General features: G+C 36.0%; 1 protein-coding gene across 19 annotated transcripts in view; it reads right to left on the bottom strand.

Annotated features, from left to right (window-relative positions):
* The window catches only part of Robo2 (roundabout guidance receptor 2), a 1,565,243-nt gene that overhangs the window by 1,214,762 nt on the left and 332,930 nt on the right, over positions 1-17,551 (bottom strand). For 5 of the 19 annotated variants that reach the window (XM_048803926.1, XM_048803924.1, XM_048803922.1 and 2 more), the window contains exon 1: positions 848-2,354. The exons of 1 other annotated variant lie outside the window; for it this stretch is intronic. In XM_048803926.1, coding sequence (XP_048659883.1) covers positions 848-977 — 130 coding nt within the window. In that variant the 5' untranslated portion in view covers positions 978-2,354. Of the gene's footprint in view, positions 1-847; positions 2,358-17,551 lie in introns of those variants that run through there. 13 more of the 19 variants (XM_048803937.1, XM_048803930.1, XM_048803929.1 and 10 more) reach the window with 7 other exon arrangements.

Genomic DNA, 17,551 nt, shown 5'->3' on the forward strand with positions numbered 1-17,551 from the left:
AAAAAAAAAAAAAAAAAAAAAAAAACATGAGATAAAAAGAATGCTTGCATAAAGCAAAATCCTCAGCTTTCTTCCATCAAGATTTTTCCTAAAACATAAAAACACTGTAGAGAAAGTCTCTCTTGGGATATTTCTGCAGCATCATTTTGGGTTACTGCATTCACAGAACACATACCTTCATAACTTGTGTCTGGTAGGAACAAATGGCATTCAGGGAAAGCAAAACCAACAAAACTTTACAAAAAGGTATCTTTGAAGTCTCAAAAATTCTCTCCCATCTCATTATAATTTTTCAACAGCAGAAGAAAATGGATTACAATGCTCTCAAGTGCTGAAAGGCTTTTTTCTCATCCAGCAGATACTTTTTCCCAATGAAGTTAATGTAATTTATCTTCACTAACACAGTAACACTGATAGAGTCAGCCAAAAAATTAGTGTTGGTAGAACTGTATTTCCTAACATGCCACTGATCATTTCACAAAATCTGCAAACAATTGAGCGATCTCACATATTCAAAACCCACATCTTTCAGAAAATGCAGCTTCCTAAGGATAACATACATATCCTTGTACTAGAACAGCATACATTTGGCCCTGGAGTAATAATCATTGTAATGCTTTGAAAGCCCAGCAAACCAAAAACTACATACATATATTTATATCAGTAAGAGAGGAAAAAAAAAAAAAAACTCTTCTTCCTAGCCACCTACAACACAGATCCTCTTTCCAGAAATAAAATCCTGATTTCAAACAGAATCAGCTTCTATACCATTAGCTGTCCTCCAGATACCAATATCCGGCTTTGCTGACTCCTTACAGATCCTTACCACAAAACTTTCATCACTTACCCCCCTTCCAAGGTTTTCCTTTCCAGGGGGTCCGGGTCAGCTTGCTCAGAGTTGGTCCAGAAAAGAGGAGCATCAAAACGAAGAGAAGTTCCAGCCTAGTAATTTTCCCCACTTTCTCTGATGATAACATTTCCACAAGTGAATTTCACAAAATTTCTCACATCCTCTTCCCTCCCGGTTATGAAAATAGCATTAATCATTGAAAAACCTGAGGTAGGTGTTGTTTTGCCATCTTTAACAGCTGAAGGAGCAGCTCCCTGATGTAGCCCTGAGCCAAGCTACATTTCTCACGGCTCCGGCTCCTGCTCCTGCTCCTCAGCACGCAGTCAGCACTGCTTCTACTCCAGGAGCTAGAAAATAATTTCTGTTCTCCACTTTGCTTTCAGTGAGAATACATTCCTCAGCGTTCTGGGTGAGCTTGATTGAAAATGATAAAAACAGTAATGTCTGTGTCCAGCAGAAAAGAGAAAAGATGTCAGGATGGTGTGAAAAAGATGAGAAGCAGTTGTACTGACAGCTTTCAGGCTGCCTGTGTGATCCTTAATAGCCGTGCAACCAACCAAATTGCTCTTTTAAGAGTAATAAGGCTTCAGTGAAAGCCGGTATCACAGCCACTTGGGTGGGTAGTGCTGGGCTTGAAAATCACCCAGGCACTGCCACAGATAACGACTGCTTCATTCCAGCTTTAGAATAGGAAGGGATGAGCAAAATACAGTATGCACAGAGGGTAGTTAATCTATTGTGTGGATAGACGGGGATTCCAGCGATGTACTCTGGACAGACTCAGAACTTGAAATGATTTTATTTTCCCCTAATTCACCTCATGACATTCAAATGGGATTGCATCTGCACTAATTATTCATAAATGGGTCTGAAATATTTATTAGATGAACAACAATAAGTATATAATTTTTCTCCCCAACAACGAAACTAGGAGGACAGACTCTCAATACTTAAGGAGTCTCTTCTGTATTAAAGTCAGTTTATTTGGACACACTTATGTTTCCCTAATGAAGCCACTGTGAATGTTATCAGCAAACTTTTAGACATACCAAACAGTCTCTATCAAGGCTGAGTTGATCACACTTTCAGGGAAGCACATTTTTTATTTGTTTTTGTACATCACCATGGAAATGCAAAAAGCTCTCTCAGTCTTTTTAAACTATATTTATAAAAACAGCAGTGGTCACAAAGTGTGGTGAAAAGGAACAAACACACAACCCTGCCTCTTCATCAACAGGACGTGGGTAAAATCTGTCAAATAAAAGTAAATTGATCTCTATTACCTTAAGTAAATTGGCATGGTCAAAAGACTCAGCCCAATATTTTATTGGGCTGAAAGCTGTCTGCATCTTATTATTTTCCATGTGGTCACTTATTCCCTTAATCAGTGAGCTACAATGCATGAATTATGCATTTATGTATGATAAAGTAATTGATTCCAATATTATAATAATCACCAATTTTAGCATGTTACCACTTTAAAAATGAGATAAATTGCTCTTTTGAAATCACAGTCTTGGAAAAGTTACTGTTAAAAATATTAAGTTATACCAATGTTTTAAGCTATATATTAAATTTGAATACACAGTTATTACAATTCGCTTTTCCATAAAAGAAGCAATGTTTGTCAAGATATCAATGGGACACAGAAACAGATTATAACACTGTGTCTTAGTTTAGAAACAATAATGTGGCTTTATTCAACTTTTAATTTTAAAACTTCTCAGGGAGTTTAGAAAAGCTTATACCATGTCCTTTTTACAAATAGTGAATTAAAATTGTTATGTCTTTGTATATTTTAAAATAGGTGTTGGTATTTGAGATTTTCTCTTTGCCAGTCACTCCTCTTGTTTATCTGACTCCTTCCCTTTAAGTGCATGTAAACAGAACTTGGTAGGATGAATTGGCAAATTCCCTTATCCCCATCCTCTGAGGAAAACTCTGGAACCAAGCTTATTTACTGTCTATTGGCTACATCTCTTAGAAAGAAACAACATGCTTCTTCATAATTTGTGAGTATTTATTTTTTAATGACTTCTTCCTCCTTAGGTTGAATAGGCTTAAATATAATTGAAAAGTGTTGGAAGAGATGATAAATAATTCTGAAGGGCCTAGCAGAGCAAACTTAAAAGGAAAAGTATTCTTTACTGGATTTGGGATACAGTTGGTCAGATTGACTACAAAGAAATTCCATGTTTAGATTTTCAAGGTTTGCTTCCTTTTCAGTGGACCATGTAAGTACCATGCCATAGATCTCTCTGGTGGGTGAACTGAAATGGAATTGAAAGAACAAAACCACTCTTGCTCATGGAGAGAAGGTCACTCTTTTCCAAAACTCACCGGGCTGAAACTTGAAGATCTAGTTCAAGCATTCTACATACCAGAAGGGAGGACAGAAATCTCTTGTGGAAATAAATATGGAGTTTGAAGGAAAAGGGAAATATTGATTGGAGGAAAAGTCCAAGTGAGATAGCTCTGCACAGGTATGAATGCAGAAACACCTTCCCCATCTACATTAACATTAATTCTAAATTATCACTCTCATTACAAATTCTGAGCACCTTTTTTTGTATTGGGCTATTTAGTCTTTATAACCCACGGAAGTAGGAATAATTATTATTTCCTAGTACTTCGTAAATGGAGGCTCAGAGAGCTTAAGTCACACATCCAAGGTCTAGAGCCTTTATTAATGATAATGCTACTCCCTATACTGAACTGTTCTCTGTGCTCAGTTCTTCCAAGTTAGCTAGCTTGCATGCCAGTAACATTGTTATATGAAAGAATAGCAAATGGGACCATGGTAGCACTCAGTCTGTGCCAGGTTAGTTTAATTGCTTTACATATTTTAGTTATTCATCCACACAATCACCTGTGAGATGACTCTGATATTGTTCATGCTTTGCAGATAGTTACTTGTTCAAATAACACATAATAAATACACGTAGAGCCAGGATTTGAACCCTGTCTGAACTCAGATATTTATTATCCAGTTTTCATTTTCTACAATTGGGGGTGTGATCTGGGGAAACCAGATAGGAGTGAGCAAATTAGAGAATTAGGGTAACTGTGACTGGAATCTCCATTGGTTGCTGGCAGTGACAGGGAGGTCTATAAATGGTAAAGACTAGAGAAGGTCCCACTGAGAGATGCAGTCATAATAAATGTCCTCATCCCGTGCTTGCACTCAAAGGAAAACAGAGGAAAGAGAAGGTCCCAGCAAGACTTGACTTACAGACAGTTGCAATACAGCACAATAAATGTTTGAATTCAAGCCATAAGGAATTGTTAGGAAGATTAGAGAGAAGGAGAGCTATAAAAAAGGGTCATATTGAAGTACAATGGAAGAGAGGAGAGTTGTTTCAGTGAACAGAGCAGAGATGAAGGCCTTTTTACTAAGAATCAAAGGCTGAGTATTTAAAACTAGGTCAAGTCCAGAAAAATGCAGAGGATGATCTACACAGAGGGAAGAACATAACCATGATCAGAGAGATGAAAAGCAGCCCAGCTTCTTCCAAGAACTGCCAGGAAGGCAGTGTGGCCCGAGAGCTGATTGCATGAATGAAATGCAGGAAAGGATGGATGATAGGCAAGGGCTAGATTAAAATTTTAAAATAAACTCACTGCCAAAGGTAGAACTGACCCTCAGTGACAGAAGGCCAATAAAGGGAAAATGAGTTTTCAAATAAGATTTTTGGCTGCATTTTGGTGGAGCTTGAAATTAGAAGCAGGGAAGACCTTTTAGAAATGACAACAATATTCTAGGCAAGATGTACTTTCAAATTGAAATAAAACAATAAGAATAAATAGGAAGAGATTAACTTGAAGTAAATTCTATGATTTAGATTCAATATTAATTAATTGAACAAACATTTAATTATACACACACACACACACACACACACACACACACACACACATATGTGTGGCAGGAAAATGCTGTCATCAAGATGCTATGCTTAAGAACCCAGTAACAAAAACAGTAATGAACAGGACAGTGTTCCAGTGTTCTCTTCTTCAAATACATCCATGTAGGTTTGATTTTATCTGTTCTGCTAACAATTCCTCCAACTAATCTCTGATACTTGGTAATACTGATGCAACATGAGTTATGTTACTATGTTTTTCATAATTGGAGCCCTCCCCTAAAGAGTTTGCAGACCCCCCACCCCCAATTTACTAAGGTTTTGAAAAGAATTTGTCAAATTATCTCATTGATTAAACTCATTGATTAGATTCTCTGCATTAGATGCTGTTGAATATTGAACCAACCTCTTTAATGAAAGTTCCATGAGTTGGGTAGAGAAGTAACTAGGTGATTCATAATTGATGCAAATTTTACCCATAAAGGGACATTGAGATTGTCTGAAGATTGTTTTTTTTTTTTTTATTGCAATGGAGAGAAGGATGCTAGTGATGTACACAACAGCATGCTACTAAATATCCTATTTTAGCACACAACAGTTCTTACAACAAAGAATTATCTGGCAAAAAAAAAAAAGAAAAGAAAAAGTTTCAATAGTGTGGAGGTTGAGAAACTCTGAGGTATCCTCAACTTGTGGGATCACAGGATGATGATTCTGCTAGCTATCATTTAAGTAGAGGTGCAGCAAATGCTCATTTAGATTGAAACTCACACACATGACTTTTGAGCAGCATGCTCCTTAACAGCAGTAATGCAAAATAGCCTATTTACATTCTTCTGCTTCAAAAGAAGCTTTCTATTTCTCCTACTATAATTCAACCACAGAGAATCATTCATCTCCCTGAACACCATACATCAGGCCAGAGCAGTGGTGGATATACTTGGTTTGAGAGCTGGAAGGGGCCCAGTGATGCATGACATTTCTTGTAAAGACATTTCTTGTCTGGAAAATTCAAAGTGTCCCTTTATTACTCAAAAACCAGAGAAAATCATCAAGGAAAACTTAGCATGGGAGTCTCCAATTATTTCCCTCTTATTAACTTGGCAATGATCAGTCTCTGCTAACTATAGGCTGCACTATCATTACTATATTTTTATCAAATTCTCCATCAACAAGACATTAGAATGAAAACTTTAGCTGGTATAATAAAAAATAGACTGGTAAATTCGCCATATTACAGTTTGATAATTATTAAAAGACCACGGATCAATTCATTAATTCATATAATCATACATACATGGATATCATTAATTATTTATTATTCCTTGATTCTTCAATATTCAATTTTCACCATGCAAGTCAAAATACTTATGTGAACATTTCAATGCTATATCAAAAACATACTTTAATTCTTCATCTCTACCATATTTTCCTTAAAGAGGAAAAAGAATACCTTTTTTTTTCTTTATTTTTAGGGCTGGGGATTGAACTCAGGGGCATTCGAATACTGAGTCACATCCCCCGCCGTATTTTGTATTTTATTTACAGAAAGGGTCTCACTGAGGTGCTTAGAGTCTTGCTTTTGTTGAGGCTGGGTTTGAACTTGCAGTCCTCTTGCCTCAGCTTCCCCAGCTGCTGGGATTACAGATGTGCTCCACTGTGCATGGCAAAAAACATCTTGACTACATTATTTCTTTCTCACTCTACTGCAAATACAAATCACTTCATAGTCTAAATAAATAAAGGGTGGGGGAGAACCCTTGGCTTTTGTATGAGTTAAGGTAACACAGAATATATATTAGTTTTATTTCCAAGGTCAAATAGCTATGGGTCCATATGTACTAAACTCAAACATGTTATTTATATAGACTTCACTTACATTACGGTTGAGAAATAAACTCAAATTAATTGAAACATTCACTTAACTCATAGGGAAAATTCAATTTGTTTGTATGGTTAGTGAGAAATGTTTAGTAAGGTTTTTATTCCTTTCTTCCTTTTCAGTCAATTTCTCCAGAGTGAACATCTCTAGACTTCTCTGATGATTTAGGACATTGCAGCCCCTGAGTATCACTGGGCTGCACATCAGTTACCATCCTATCTGCCTGTGGTTATAGGAAACACACAGGTAAGGCTGAATCTAAAGTGATCAGGAAGACCTGCATTTCTTTGTCTTTCAAGTGAGCTCTTAATATTGAATTGCATTATTACTATTATTTTCTGTTCATTAAAAATCAAGTGAAGGCTTACATATCTTAGTTGTGGTTGATTATATATTTTACATCATAATATGCTCTTAAAAGTTTCAATTGAGATAGGCAGCTTAAAATTTTGATCTGTGTAAGTTTGATTTGAAGACTGGTTCTAAATGTTGGTAAGCAAAGAGAAATACCTGGGCAAATGCTTTAGGATATTACTCTATAATTTTATTTCAACGAATTATATATACGATCAGGGTGCATGAATTCTGAAAAATCTCTCTCCTGTATACCTCTGAAATGCACTCCTATGGCCCTGTTTAACAACTATATTGCAAGAAAAATTTCTGGATTTTCTATATAAAACTGAGCTCCTTACATTTACATGCATATAACAAAATTGATTCAAGTTTAAAAATTTTAAATGAATGATATTTAATACATTGGGAAAATTTGTGTAAAAATTAATTTTAGGCCTATGTTCACACATATATAACCAAAGTTGCAAATGATTATATGACTTCTCTGTTAAAAACAATAAAAGCAGAATATGGTTCCTGGAGAAATGCCCTAGCCATTTTCTGGAGAATAAACCTTAGAATCTAGTCAAATATGCTTGAACCTATTAAAAATATATACTTTTTCTCTACCTTAGATATTTTCTTGGGCTTATGTAAAGTTCATTTAAAGGACAGTGCTAGAAAGCTGACATAGTCTATTGGCTATGCTACATCAATTACATAAAATTTTTCGTATCTATAAAATATATCAGTGGGATATTTATTAAAGAAATGGAATCTTTTTTTAAATTTTTATAATGCATACTAACAGGGATAATCTTGCCCACAAAGTTATAAATAGTGTTCCTAGTCAACAAGAACAGACATTAAACTGTAGTGCTGCAGAGTTCCAGGAGTATGTTTACAGAGTATGTATTGATATATATGGTTGCATCTGCTAGTGGTTCTCCCCTGAGTGTTCTTAGGACCCTTGGGATAGCATAATGTTAGTTTCTTTTCAAGGAAAACAGTAAATCTTGCAAGGTAGAGTGTCTCTGTATCCTAAGTGTTGAAAATGTCAGATAAAATTGTTGCACAGGTAATTCTTTTTTAAAAAAGGCAAATGACTATCAGTTTTAGAATAATTTATAAGCTACAAGAGTATAAATTTTAAGCAAAATTATTACTTAAAAATGTAAAACTAAGCATTTTTGTAATATCTCTACATACCTTCTATGATATCTCTATTATCAATTAAGAACTGCTTTAGAAGGTGGTAGGTCTACTGTACAGCAATCTCTCATATATATATATATATATATATATATATATATATATTTCAGTAGTATAAAAAGTAACCCATTCTTCTCTCAAAACAATGTTGGAGTACAGGCAGCAAAATTTTGCTCCCTAAAATTTGAAAAATATGTTTTCTTCCTATTTTGGTTCTTTATAAAGAAAGATTCCCATGTCCAAGACAACTCAGGACCCAAGAGTTTCCTTCTATCTACAGACATCTTGTCCACAGAAAGGAGGGCAAGGTAAATGACAAAAATGAACAAAAAATGACAGAGGCACAAGCATTGACTTCTCAGAATGGTTTATGAAAACTGCCAGATGTCGCTTTTGCTTAAGATCCATTGGCCATACTTCTGTTATAAGGCCTAAACCAGCTACAATGGAAGCTGCAAAGTTAAACATTTATTCTGGGTAGTCTTGTACCCAGCTGAAATTCTGGACATTTATTGGAGATGAAAACAAATAGGTTTTAAAGCCAGGTTAGGTGGTGCTCATCTGTAATCCCAGAGGCTCAGGAGATTGAAGCAGAAGGATTACAAGTTCAAAGCCAGCCTCAGCATTTTAGCAAGACCTAAGCAGCTCTGCAAGACCTTGTTTCTAACAAAAATATTAAAAGGGGGCTCGGGATATGGCTTATTGGTTAAGTGCCCCTGTTTTCAATCCCTGTTAACTCCCACACATAAATAAATAAACAAACAAACAAATAAATAAATAAATATATTTAGACATATATTTAGACAGTTAGACAAAAACTAGTACTCTGTTGTAGTATATCCTGATGGATAAGTAATAGATCTTCAAAATCAACTTTTGTAAATTTTACCTGCTAACAGCAGTTCTTATAACTTTAGGATCTTGTAGTAGCAGATGTAATGAGATAGGATATAGCAAAACACCTTTACATGACAGGCTCATAGAATGTCATACCAAGCTAAAGGATGACTTTTGTTTACAAAGTACAAAGAGCAAATATACCTCACCAGTGGAATCTTAGATATTGTTTAAATAATTTAAGTTATATAACTGAGCATCTATGCATTAATCTGAAATGCTTCAGATAGTCTTTATTTTGAACTTTCATTGAAGTCCTACTCTTTAATATGATGCTGAACAAATATTTTCTTAATCCATTGAGATAATTCTTCAAGAACTACCAAAGAACTGCTTTGCCCCTTTACTTTCACCCCCAAATCACCTTCAGGCCATATTATCTGCTTTCCTTGAATACAAGTTTCAGATTTATTATCATCGAACTAATCTCTTTCCTTTAGATTTCTGGAAACTATTAAGTTTGTTTAAGTCAATCTTAACATCTGATTCAATAATATTTACTCATCCAAAACACAAGTTTGTCTTCATTGCTTCTTTCTTCATAATTCAAGCTGAACTAACTATAACAGAAATGAACTGGCAGCTGTTCACAATGCCCTCCCCTTTCCATGCCCACCCCTCATGGTAGATGGAGACTATGCCATATGACAGAAGCACAACTCACACTTACTTCTACAGTTCAGTGTCTTGATTCCTCTAACACTGAGTCTAATGATTTTGACACAGAAAGTGTCACCTGGCTTCATATGCTTTTGTGTCGGATGTCAATTTTACATGACCACAGGGGCAATTAGCCTCTGAAGTTTCCAGGAAGAGGAAATTTCTTTGCTTTTATGTTAAATCATTTAAACTATTTTAAAACAATCTGAAAATAATATTTTAAAATATTAGGCATAATGTTATACAATTTATACATATACATTGATATATTAACATGTAGATGCATATATGGCATATATGAATTTATAAGCACTAATTCCAAAGTAGAGGGATTTCTTAATTAAAAATCCTTAACAGCAAAATAGCTTTCCATTAGTCAAGCTTGGGTTAATTAATTCGCTGATGATGAGTGATATAAGTCCTAGTGCTTCCTTCCTAATACGTACTATTCCATCCAGAAGATGTGTTCAATAGCTCTCTCAGAGTGCAGCCTGGTTTCTGCTTCTACAGAGGCTGAATATTAGCACTAGATCTGATAACCATTTTCTTGGAATTAAAAAAAAAAATGAATGTCATTTTTCTTTGACACAGGCCTATTTAAATTTCAGGAGAATGGCGGGCACCATTTAGGATTGAAAAAATAAATGGTTTAAGGAACACCCATAGCTTACCAGTGAGGTTAAAATAGATTATGTATAAATAACAGCAACCAAACATTCTAGGAATAAAAGTCCTTATAATGTTACAATTGGATCCATCCAATATAGTGAGTCACTGAAATGTTCCTATTCGAACATTTGCAAAATGGAAGTGTCTGACCTTGTGTCAATAGCTCCATCTGTGCCTTTGGTTGAGTGTCATTTAGTCACTCCCAACTGCTTAAGGTGGATGTGGTGAAGACAGACATCCAGACTTCACACATGGACTCCCAAGTCTAGGTGATTCCAGTCTCTGCTTATTCAACATCTATGCTTGGATGTAATGGCAGTGAGAATCTTAAGATAGTTCCCAGATCTACACCCTTTCATCCTCTGCCACCCACAAAGTTCCTCTTGTGATTATGTTATTTTATATTGCAAAAGAAAGACTATCTGTGAAACTAATCTCAACACATTATATCTTTTAAGTAGAGAACTTTCTCAGACTGGTATCAAAAGAGGAACACAGATGGAGAAGTCAGAGAGATGGAAACAAAAGAAAGATTTGATAGAACATTAAATCTTTCTTTGAAGATGGAAAGACCATGGGAAGTGGCCAGAAAGTAACCTCTTTGCTAACAGCCAGCATGGAAAAGTGGATCTCAAATTATATCCAAAAATAACTGAATTTTGGTAACAACCTGAAAGACTCTGGAATTTAATTGTTTCCCAGAGCCAAGAGATGAAAGGCCATATTTGATGAGAATTTGAGTTTGGGTATTTATTTATTTATTTATTTAAATAAATGACAGCGGCATGCATGACAATTTATATTACATATGTAGAGCACACTTATTCATACCTCTGGTTGTATATAAAGTATGTTCACACCAATTCATGCCTTCACACATGCACCTTGGATAACTATGTCCATCACATTCCACCATCATTGCTAACCCCCTGCTCCTTCCCTTCCCCTCCCACCCCTCTGCCCTATCTAGAGTGCATCTATTCCTCCCAACTTCTGACCTTTCTTCCCAGTCATGTTTCTACAGTAATTAATTTTACTTAATGGAAATTTCACTGTTCAACTTTGTCAAGCCAAAAAGAAAAACAAACAAACAAAAACCCTGGAGTCAATCTCATATCCTTTCTCTCAAACCTTTAGATAAAATCCAATGGGAAACCCTGGTAACTTTACCTCCATAAAATATCTGGAAGCCAACCAGTTCCCCAGTTTCCTCTCCTTCTGCTGCTCCTACCCTGCTGCATGACTAATCTCTCTCATCTTTAATTTTGAGCATCAACTCAAAGAATTCCCTCCCTTTCAACACTTTTTGTCAACATGGTAGACAGATAATGTTTTAAAAAGTTCTTATATATTTTCTCAGTATCCTGCATCATCTCCCATTTAATTCAGCAAGTCTACAGACAATGCCTGGCAGCCATAAGATCTCTCACCATCCAATTTGACCTTACCTTTCCTCTTTTCCCCTTACTGACTCTAATATCTTACTATTAGAGAATTCCTTGACATTCAAAGGCCCTGGATATTTTTTGCCTTACAGTATTTGTTCTAATGACCACTTTGACTTCAGTTTTTGTTTTGTTTTGTTTTGTTTTGTTTTTAAATTTTCTAATTGGAGATGAATAAAATACCTTCATTTTATTTATTTTTATGTAGTGCTGAGGATTGAACTCAAGTGCCTCACACATGCTAGGCAAGTGCTCTACCACTGAGCCACAACACAGACCCTTGGCTTCACTTTTATCAAATGCTTATTTTCTTTAAGTCTTCAATCAAATTTCACCTTCTTGATGAAACCTACCTGCCCTTGCCATCCAAGCATACTGCCATCTCTTCACCCTCACTCCTGGCATTCCAGATTTACCTTATCCTGTTGAATTCTTCAGCCATTTTCCATGTCATTTATTTTTTAACATGCTCTCTATACTTTATTCCTTTATTGTGCTTTGTACTTTTCCCTGTCTCTGCCCAAATACAATAAAAGCTCATTGAGGACAGGGATTGTTGTTAGTTTTCTCCATGGATGTGTATGTCTCAGGCACCTGTATGTTTATGTAGCAAGAAGAAGGAGTTCAGGAAAATAGTGTGGAAATAATGAACTAAGTGAAAGAGCACTCAAGGAAACTGATTAAAGTAGAATAGCAAACACAGCTTGGAGGCTCTAGAGTGCCTTCCAGAAGCATGATCAAAGGGGCACTCACAATAATAGAGAAACTGGTGTTATCTCCCACCATTAGCCATGACTTCAACTAAAACAATGACAACATGAACAAATCTACCACCATGACTTTCTTTGAGAATTCACAAGATAGACATAGAAAGAACACTGAGTCATCCTGGCCAGGATCAAGTAGTGAGATCTTAAGTTATTTAATCATTCTCATAAATGGGGTTCTCATAAAATGGAGATACTCCTGGGTGTAATGGGAGGGGACATTTTTAAGATTAAATGGAATAACAGACTAAAAGCGTCCAGCATACAGATGCACTTTAACACAATCAAGCTTTATTCCTTCTGTGCATTCTTTGATTTCATATATTTTCACACCACCAAGGGGCTGGATCTGTATGTATTAGTGACATCATCTGAGATGGGCCATCCCTTCTATCTATGGAGGAAAATTTTTCAGACCATCTCCCTCATCCAAATTCCATAATAGAGCCAGAAGAGGTTCTTGAAATATAAGTCAGAGACCCCACCTCTAGGATCATTCTTTTAATTTGGAATTTTGAGCTTCCTGGTGTGTACTGGATCCAAACCTATAGTACATACCTCACTTTGATCTCCATTGATTTCTCTCAGTTTTCATTCTATGATGTCTCCCCCAAATTCATACCATCCAAATAACACACATCTTTCTAACTCTTGCAGATCCTGAAAATGTATTTCCTACATTTTGCTAAAAATTTAAGTAACTTGGGAAATGACCCAAGTTTAGTGTTCCTTTATGATGGCTTGTCTCAGAGAAGCCTGCATTATTTTGGGGATTTTATTCCATGTTTCAGAGTTGAAACTAATATTTTCTTAGTGAGTCCCAACTCCATTCTCTGTTGGAATCCATCTAAGATCAAAATTTTACCTATATCCTAAAGAATATCTCAACATCTGCCCTGTAAGAATAAAGTCAGACAATCCATGTGGTCATCTTTGCTTCTTGTACCTGCTTTTCTTTTATAATTATTTTACTTTATACACATATATATATGTATAATACACACCCACATAGCATTCAGGAAGAAAAAAGGGAACTATATTGAAACACAACTTATGTAATAAACAAATACCATCATTTGTGTTTTTTTTTAAAGACTCATTTGGGAATCAAATATATTTTAAATGTTTATTTCAGATGTGGTTGTATTCAAAGAAAAGAAAACGTCTGCTTTCTTTTTTCCAAAGTATTTTGATGTTTTTGTTTGTTTCCTAGATGCAGTTCCTGAAGCTAAAGCTATAGATATTATATATATATATATATATATATATATATATATATAAATAATATATATATGGTATATTTTTATATATATTTATATTTTTTTGAAAAAGATACTTAGCCACCATTTAAGTTTTTAAAAATAGGGGCTGAGGATGTAGCTCAAGTGGTAGCGTGCTCGCCTGGCATGCGTGAGGCGCTGGGTTTGATCCTCAGCACCACATACAAATAAAGATGTTGTGTCCGCCAAAAACTGAAAAATAAATATTAAATTCTCTCTTTTCTTTAAAAAACAGTTTTTAAAAGTACACTTCATCACAAATGTGCAGTAAATGACATACCCTGAAACATGGCTATAGATATAGGCATGGGAATATTGTTAGAGCATAATTATACAATGAGGAATTTTTACATGATAGCAGTCAACATGCATCACTCCTGATTTACTGAAGTGGTCAGGTAGATAGCAAGTCCTGATAGAGTATAAGTGGCTTTGAGAGGCAGTGAGAGGCATTTCTGAAGTGGACTTATTGTGAAAAACTCTCCAAGTTCCTGCATTGACCCCTGAGTGATGAAATCCAATTTGGAGAAACAAAATGATTCTCTCAGAACAAGTATATAGTTGTTTTCAGTATTAATTCCTCATCTGCAAAAGGAGAGGGAGGCTTCCATGTTTACTCTAGCAGTAGAAAGCATTTTTTAATTTAAGACCTACCCATCCATCCAATGTCCCACAGAACCCACACGTTAGATAAGTTACTCAGTGAGCTAACTGGAGTTGGAGAGGCCATACACCACTCAATGACTCATTCCAGTGCCTCACATTCTGCCAAAGAGATATATTCTTTCATATCTTAGGTCTTTTCATATTCTCTTTTTGTGAACCAGGTATAATGTTGCTAAATACAAATAATGTTGTTATTGTGTTTTTAAAAATTCACATTGTGTTTTTGGTAACATTTAGTTAATCAAATATTAATGTAACTTTAATATTGAAAAAAGTTTTTCTTTAACCTTTTTTTCCTGCTACTCCTGTTCCACCAAATTACCCATCCAGTAGTTTGAAGACGCTGAATCTACAAAGTGACTTCCAATAAAGTATACAAATATTTGGAAAGTTTGGCACTGGCACCATATGTAAAATTCCCCAAAGAATGGTTGCATTCTACCATTGAGAGGACACACAATCATAGCTACATAGAAAATACCTGTGCAATTCTGACTCTATTCTAGTTATTTAATTTTAAGCCCTAAGGCAGGATAGAAAAGTAAATTGTGGAATATTAGAAGTACTTGTCCAGACATATACATCCAGTGACTTGAGAGAAGGGGGAAGATGATAATTATTGTTGCTGTTGGGTTGGGGTTGGGGATAGCCCAAGGGATTTAACCAAGGAAGTGATACTGAAACAGGTTTTCTGGGAATAGGTGGGGTTCTCATCTGCATCAGTGGTGAAAGGGCAGAAATAATTAAATGAGCAAAGCCATACTCAATGACAACAAATATGGTGGTCTACAACAACAGAACATAATTTTCTTATATTGTTGGAAGTCAGAAGTCTGAAATCCAGGTACCAGTAGAGTAGGGCCATGCTCTGGTGGAGAGTCTGGGTGAGGATCCTTCATTGACACCCACTTCTGGTGGTTTCTAGCATTTCTTTCTTTCTGGTTTGTGGTAATATTACCCCTATCTCTGCCACAACATCACATTGCTTTCTCTTTGAGAATCTGTTGTCCTCAATGTGCCTTTGATGAGGGCACTTGTCTTTAGATTTAGAGCCTACCTGAATTATTCAGGATAAACTGAAGATCTGTAGTGTAATTATACTTTTTTGAGGTAAAAGATTTCAGTCCTTGACGTAAATATCTTTTGTGTGGGGAGGGAGCATTTTTGACCTTCCATAGATAGAAATATATCTTTTGAATGGCTGGATAATGGATTTGGGAGGATGGCATTGGGTTTTGCCATGACAAATTTCACCTCAATATTCAAACCACTGTTACTCTGAGAACATCCCTGATTGTTAATAGAACCATGCATGATCCCTTCCTCTTCTCCCTAGTCCACACTATGAGATTAAGGGAAGACAACAGGGATTAATACATGGGTTGAGATGTGTGTGTTTGTGTGTGTGTGTGTGTGTGTACATTAACTAATTAGAATAAAGAATATTAGCATCCATTGTTAGTGTGCCTGAGGGTAGAGTACAAGGGTCAAAATCAACATATTCTTGCTTTGAATTTTTATGAGCTACCCAAGTATCCTTCATGAGAGTCTCTTTACTTAAGATAGCAAACTTAAATTTGACCTTATAGACAGAATCTCTTGCCATGTGTTGAATAAGAATGTCACATTTGGATTAATGACCTACCTAATACCACCTTTGATCCTCAGCAAGAGAAGTTATGTAGAATGTTATCTTCCCAATAATCAATAAGCATTTGGTGCACTGCCATTTATTTGGGGAATATTGCATGAACAATTCTTTTTCAAGATATTTTTTTCACTTTTATGTAATCACTCATTAAAGCACCAAATGCATAGCCAGGGTGCAAATGCTTTTTCCCTATGCACTGACCACTGGCTATTATATGTAAAATTAATGGCCTGGTGAAACTTTGAATATCTTTAAATCTGCATACACCTTGTGGCTGAATGCTACTCCTGTTGCAAAATGCCACTTCCAAATAAAATAGTTTCTGTCTCAGAGATTGCTGTTCAAGTTAGAGTAGCATCTACCTCATATTTTAGAGCAAGTACCTGGGGTTACTGGCTCCAGGATACAAAAGATAAGCATAGAAACCACAAGCCATTAAGGGAAATGATTTGAATGAGATATTCAATCTTGGCTGAAAACTGACAATGACTAACTAAGATCATTTAAAGTGGGTAAAGCCAGTAGTTGAGCTCTTCCTCTAAAACACATGCCCTCTGTTACAAAGGACTTCATTATAATTCTACCCCAAAACAACATGGTTGTTCCTAAGGCAGAGACACTTACGTTTAACAAATATTCCTCATATTTCCTAGTGCTTTGGAAGTTGAATAGAGCCATATGACTCGAAATGTCCAATAATATGTGAAGTGACATGCACATTAGTCTGCTTTCCATCACTATAGTGAAACAGCTGAGATAATTAACTTATGAAAAGAAAAAGCTTATTTTGCCTCACAATTCTGGAGGTTTCAGTCCATGACATTATTTTGGGCTGTGATGAGGCTGCAAATGATAGGAGGGTACAGAACACAGTGGAACCAGTAACCTTATTGCCAGGATGCATAGTAGAATAAAGACAGGATTGGGGTTCCTTGATCCTCTTTTCAAGGGCACTTCCCCAATGCCCTGAAAGTCATTCACCAGGCCCCACCTCTTACAGTTTCCACAGACTCCCACAGTGTCACCTGGGGACCAAGACTTCCACACATAGGACCTGAGGGAGCTGGTATTTAACATCTGGATTAAGCAACAGAATGCATGCATAGAATTCTTCATTATCTCCGCCTGTCACAAGGAAATTAGGCCATGTGGTTCAAAGAGTATAGTTACAGAGCAGTGGGGCTTCAGCCATGTGGAATCCCTGAGTGATTAAGGAAGCAGAGCCCCGTTTGTATTTCCTGCTCATCTATTACCCATGCATCATAAACCAGAAACAAACTTTTGTTGGAGCTGCTGTGATTGTGACGGGTTTTCATCCAAAAATTCTGAGTATGTGAAATAAGAGTCAGGTATGGGAAAAGAAGAACTAAGAG

Source organism: Marmota marmota, unplaced genomic scaffold (genome assembly GCF_001458135.2).
Source record: "Marmota marmota marmota unplaced genomic scaffold, marMar, whole genome shotgun sequence".
Taxonomy (NCBI): domain Eukaryota; kingdom Metazoa; phylum Chordata; class Mammalia; order Rodentia; family Sciuridae; genus Marmota; species Marmota marmota.